General features: G+C 37.6%; 1 protein-coding gene across 6 annotated transcripts in view; it reads left to right on the forward strand.

Moving 5' to 3' along the window:
• LOC107036974 (protein doublesex) overlaps positions 1–6,000 on the forward strand; it is a 45,494-nt gene that overhangs the window by 21,807 nt on the left and 17,687 nt on the right. For 5 of the 6 annotated variants that reach the window (XM_015255268.1, XM_015255270.1, XM_015255269.1 and 2 more), the window contains exon 4: positions 1,766–1,909. In XM_015255268.1, the coding sequence (XP_015110754.1) occupies positions 1,766–1,909 (144 nt within the window). Of the gene's footprint in view, positions 1–1,765; positions 1,910–2,974; positions 3,445–6,000 lie in introns of all 6 variants that reach the window. The other variant, XR_003783024.1, reaches the window with a different exon arrangement.

Raw genomic sequence — 6,000 nt, forward strand, 5'->3', positions numbered from 1 at the left:
AACAGAGCGATTATTTATGTTTGAGTCTTTCATATTCGATTCGAAAAATTATTTTTCTGGTAATTTTCAACTACCGGTGTTGTTGGCCCAAACAGGACTTGTTTGAGAACCTGTTCGTTTTTCTCTCAGTGTTTGAGATGGCCCGTACCAAACCGTAAAAGATACTCGGATATCCTTAAATTAAAAAATCATTATCCGTTACAGAAAAATTATACGCAATATTGAGCGATCTTTCACGTTCGCCGGGATAATTTTGGATGGCATGCAGGACAAATTTTACAGTTTCTTGATTTCTAGAAATTTTTTCATTGAAAATTAAATTTTTTTGCTCCTTTAAAAAAAGAAATTTCACTCTGTTTTCACTAAAATCCAACACTCCACGATTTTTACCTCTAAATTGAATACAATGTTCCTCTCCTGACAATTACGAGTCAATTGTCCATGAAGTTTCAATTGTTTTATAACAGTGTGGCCAAATGACGAGACATAATTCCGTACTTTTCAATGGATTCAAAATTACAGAGGACTAGGATAATTTCGAAGGCTTTTAAAATTAACGATCAATAATTAATGTATTATTGGGCATGAAAGTGGATCGCGTTCGGCTTCTCGATGCGCCTGTGCCACCTGCAGTGGTCTCTGCCTAGTTGAGAATACCATTCACGTACCAAAAACGGTCTGGAGGCTTTTTGTGGGCGGAGTCGCGACAACCCTATGCAACGGCATTGGTTAGCGTAATGTCTAATATATCATGCCGTTGTGGAATGGAAACTGTTGTCCTATACGAGGGGGTGGTTCACAGTTTGTGCCATTTTCACTTGTCATCCTCAAATCAATAGTTATCACAGTGTCGCACATTGAAGTCATTTATGGGGGGGGGGCTGAATAACTATTCTCGTAACTAGATTGTTGANGGGGGGGGGGGGGGGGCTGAATAACTATTCTCGTAACTAGATTGTTGAATGCGATGTGTATTTTATTCATTTGAAGTTGAACAATGTGCACGGAGATAAATATTCAGTAAAAATTACCGAACAGTTCACGTAATCCGCAATGGGGAATCGTTTTCCAGCAATTTTTATAGGAATAGGAGAGAAGAAATCTGAAACGTTCAGTGAATTTTCAGGCTCATCACCGAACAAAGTACGAAATTGTCACGTCATTTTTCCCGAAGAAGTAAAATCTTACAGAAACTTGCCGACTTATTATGCCGCGAAAATAAAAAATTCTTGAATTTTTATGAAGCTGCTGAGTTATTTCTACGTTCCGTTCCGTAAAATTTCTCAATCGTCGGGGAAAAATTATGAAACGACTTGATGTCCCCACAGCGGTGAGTCATCAGACGGCTGGTTATTTTTTACGGAACAAATCGTAGAATTTACGTGGTGATTCGTAGAATTTCAGTTCCGACTTACACTTTTTATTGAATTTTACTTCGCTCGGAGTAATCACGCGTTTATAATTATGGAAAATTCAGTTTGATTCTGTGGAATTCATTCTTTTGAATGAAAATTCTGCGTAGTTTATATAAATTTATGTTATCGATATTCCAGTTTTGATTGAAATTTCAAGGTATTTCGTGATTCAAAATTCAGTATTTCGTGCAAAAATCAATGATAACTGTAAATTTCAGTTTAATCATTCCCTAAAAATGGCTAGAAATGAGGAAAAATCTCGTAAATATACTTTGGAATTTTCAATTAATAGAAAAGTAACTAGTGTTACTAATAAAATACTAATTCAGTGATTGACTTTTATTTTCCAGGTGAAAATGTGGAAGTACTGCTAGAGTACAGTGCCAAGCTACTCGAGCAGTTTTGGTATTCGTGGGAAATATTACCGCTGATGTACGTCATACTTAAGGACGCCAAGGCGGATCTCGACGAAGCACGAAGACGCATAGAGGAAGGTAACGCTTCGATAAATCCATTCTAACTCCGCCATTTTTTCAATATCAATTGAACGGGCCATGTGCTCTGCGGAGAAATGGAGACCAGACATCAATGAAGCCTACGCCAGTTTGCATAACCCTGAATCAAGAATAAAATATACTTGATTCAAGTTTATTCTATACTCGAATGGGGGATGGGTATTTCAATTCGAGGATGATTAATTTCGTATCAGCCCGGGTTGCACCAAGCGCTCTCAAGTGTAATATAAGGGTCAGACCCTAAGTGTGAGAATGTAAGGGTCAAAAAGTGTAGGTTAAAAAATGAGGGTCGGAATATTAGAGTGAAAAACTGAGGGCCTGAATGTAAAGGTGAAGGAATGAGGGTCAGAATGTTAGGGTTAAAAAATGAGGCTCAGAATATTAGGATCAAAAAATTAGGGTCAGGCAATGAGGGTCATATAAGGGCTAAAAACGGTGATCAAGCATAATATATGACTTATATTTAGACCCTCATTGCCTGACACCCACTTTTTTTTTACTTTTATATTCTGACCCTAATGTTTTCACCCGAATATTCTGACCCTCATTTTTTAAACCTCCACTTTTTGACCCTTATATTCTGACACTCAGTGCCTGACCCTTATATTACACTTAAGAGGGCTTGCTACAACGCGGCCTGATACTAAGAATCATCTTCGAATTGAAATACCCATCCCCCAATTGAGTGTGAAGTATACTCGATTCAAGTATATTTTTTTCCGCGCTAAAGGCTCCATTGTACTCCGCTACCACATGTGCCAAGAGTCAGATAATTTTTCAGTGATTATGAAACGAATTTTGGTGACTTTTTTCGCCTATAAAATAACATTCGATTATGAATAATAAGATTGTACTTTCTTCGTCTGTTAGTGTCCCCATCTTCGTTCTCCCCCATTTGGATACGATAGTTCCAATATACAATTATCCTATGCTCGAACTATGAGTTGATCGTTGAAGCTATACTTGGCAGAAGACGGTGACACTGACAGACGTCGAGACATTTTCCCCATGTCTCATGATTTATTTTCTTTTTCCCCTCCGTAGCGGTGGATACATTTCGCGTCAATTTGACATTCTCCACAATGGTCATATAGTGAACCTCCATTTTATCAATCGAATTTGTTATTGATTTCGTACAGTTAATTTTTTACTTGGAAGTTTGATATTTTCGCTGCAGAATTCATAGTGCCAACATTTGTTCACGATATTTGTACGATAGAGTAAATTTCTTTTTCGCCTTCATTGGTTTTTGATACGGAGACGCAGTGATGAGGAGTGACATCAATGAAGATTGGCAATGGAGATTGCTCAACGCCTGCAAGATGATGACTGCTCTGAAGATTTGTTTCCTCGTTTTTCATGGTCAATTGTTCGAGGTTTATTGAGGTTTAGTCGAGATTAATGGCCGGTTAAATTTATGAATTATTGAAAATCAAAGAATTCGACGATGAAGATTGTAGTGTCCGATGGACGTGCGTGGGCTAGATTTTGGGCTGATTGCAGAGGACAACAAGGTAATGTCGATTGTTAAGATTTGGTATTCATGGAGAAAGGAGATTATTCTTGGGTTCGACATCGTTTTTGACGATCTAGTGGATAAAAAAAAATTCTTAGTCCAAAGTCAATAGTAAAATAAGTATCTTTCATCATCAAATACGCATCGGATAGAATTAAATACCTCATCGATCGTTACTTGTCTGAAGAAAAGAACGGATAGATAATTTCATCTATTTTAAATTAATCAAAATCACTACTTGTACGGAGAGAAATATTCAGTATAAAATTATGGAACAATTTCCCTTTTCAGGTTCATCACCGAACAAAGTCAGAAATTGTCACGTAATTTTTCCCGAAGAAGTAAAATCTTACAGAAACTTGCCGACTTATTATGCCTCGAAAATAAAAAATTCTTGAACGCTCAACAATTTTTATGAAGCTGGTGAGTTATTTCTACGTTCCGTTCCGTAAAATTTCTCAATCGTTGGGGAAAATTACGGAACGACTTGTTGTCCCCACAGCGGTGAGTTATCAGACGGCTGTTTAATTTTGACGGAACAAATCGTAGAATTTACGTGGCAGTTCGTACAATTTCAGTTCCGACTCACACGTTTTATTGAATTTTACTTCGCTCGCGGATTACGTTTCGAAACGTAATTTTCACGTTTTTTTCTGGTAATTTTTATTGAATTTTTCTCTCCGTGCTAAACGGGTAATCCCCCTTCGTTAATTTCTCAATCCTAAGGACAACAATCCCAGTTGAAGCGTCCTTTTTTGCCTCCCCGTAACGCAACTGATGTAAAATTTTATGCTCCCCACGTTAAAATGTTACCGATATATCGGTATTTTCCTCAAAATGCCCGCGCATACACGGGGGGGTTAAGTGGCTGTGAAAAGATTCAAGCCACTTATTTGCCCCGCTCGGTCATTATAAATCGTTTAGCCGCTGCCAACTGCATAATGTGCTTCAATTAATTGCATCCAACAACTTGATACAAAACATTCTGTTAAATTGAATTATCCATCAATTGCTACCGTTACACTATCCTGTCCTGTTGCTCTGATAATCATTGTAATTACGCCAGTTCCAGGTGAAATTCACCTCATACTGTTGAAAAGCAATTCTAAAAATTACTATTCCTCACTGTCACCACAATGTCTGAAAGTATCTTTTGCGTGACTGAGTTATAGTCTCTTCTGAAGTATATTCCATTCATTTTATTGATCTGCAAAAATTCACCGCCTGTTTCTACCCACGATCTGCTACTGTATTTCTTTTCATGCGGTTTCAATGAAACGATGAGTGGCTACCAGGAATCCCACATTGTATGGAGTATCCATCAAAGAATGAAGTTGAGGTCTCCGGACACAATTTTAGGGGTGCAATCAACTACTTTGAATGGAATTCCGTGTATTTTTTTTTGTATTTACGTTTGAATTGGCCCTTCAATTTCCATATTCTATTGTTGTTTTGAGACGATAACCCAACGTCTCATGGTAATGAGGGTTGTTGATGTATGGCCAAATTAATGGTTAGTTAATGCCTGTCAAGTACGTAATTTACTTGTTTGGAAAATTTGGGGTTTGGGAGGTTCGTAGACCGCACCGGAGACATTTGCGTCAAGAAACGTGTTCATTGACAGTTAACACGCATAAGATTTTTGGCCTAAATATTCTAGATGTCAAGAGAGAACTATCATTTTTCGATTTAAGAATTTCAGTTTTTTTTAAGTGCTCCGGAATTACGGAAAAGATACGTAATTTTTATTGAATATTTCTCTCCGTGCACGCTAAAATATAAACACAATTCATGGAGCTAGTGAATCAGGGATATTACTCTGAAAATTAGTGACGTCCCTCCACATTACCGAATACGTCCCAACAAATTGTTGACAACGTCACTAAAAATTAGCGCCAAAACCACTGAATTTCACAACCGCCAATCCCAATAATTAATAACAATTTCCCGAAAATCAAAGCTCTCATTCTCCCGAACCATTACCATTATCCGAAATAGCCTGTAGAAACAAAAATCAACTACAACTGATATCGCATAGCGTCGCGACACAAGAAACCAAAAAGAAAAAGACGTTGAACTGCCTCCGCGATAAAATATTCATACCCACATTCATGGAAACCCGATGTCACTATCGCGATAAAAAAAATCCCGTTGAACAATTTCGAAAATGAATACTGACGATAATCCGTACCCAACTGACCAAAAAATTTCCCAAGTTTATCGTCTTCATTTCTTTCGTACTCTGATAGAATGATTCATTTATTCCAAACGAGATTCGTTAACTATTAACGAATGGTAGAGTTGAATATGACCAAATGAGAATTCGTTAATAGTTAACGAACGAACATTTGGTGGGACCGAATGTTCCCTAACCCCCAACCAAAATCCATTCATTAACAATAATCTATCAGTGTAGCTTCCGACATCAATGATAAACATCCTGTGCGAATTTCTTTGTTGTACAATTTAACCAGAAGACTTGGCAATTTATCGCGAGCTTATGTAATGCAAGACACGAGCCTGACGCTGTAGAAATGTTTGGCCGCGAGAGGGG

Source organism: Diachasma alloeum, unplaced genomic scaffold (assembly GCF_001412515.2).
Source record: "Diachasma alloeum isolate Michigan unplaced genomic scaffold, Dall2.0 Dall_scaffold_00212, whole genome shotgun sequence".
Classification (NCBI taxonomy): Eukaryota; Metazoa; Arthropoda; class Insecta; order Hymenoptera; family Braconidae; genus Diachasma; species Diachasma alloeum.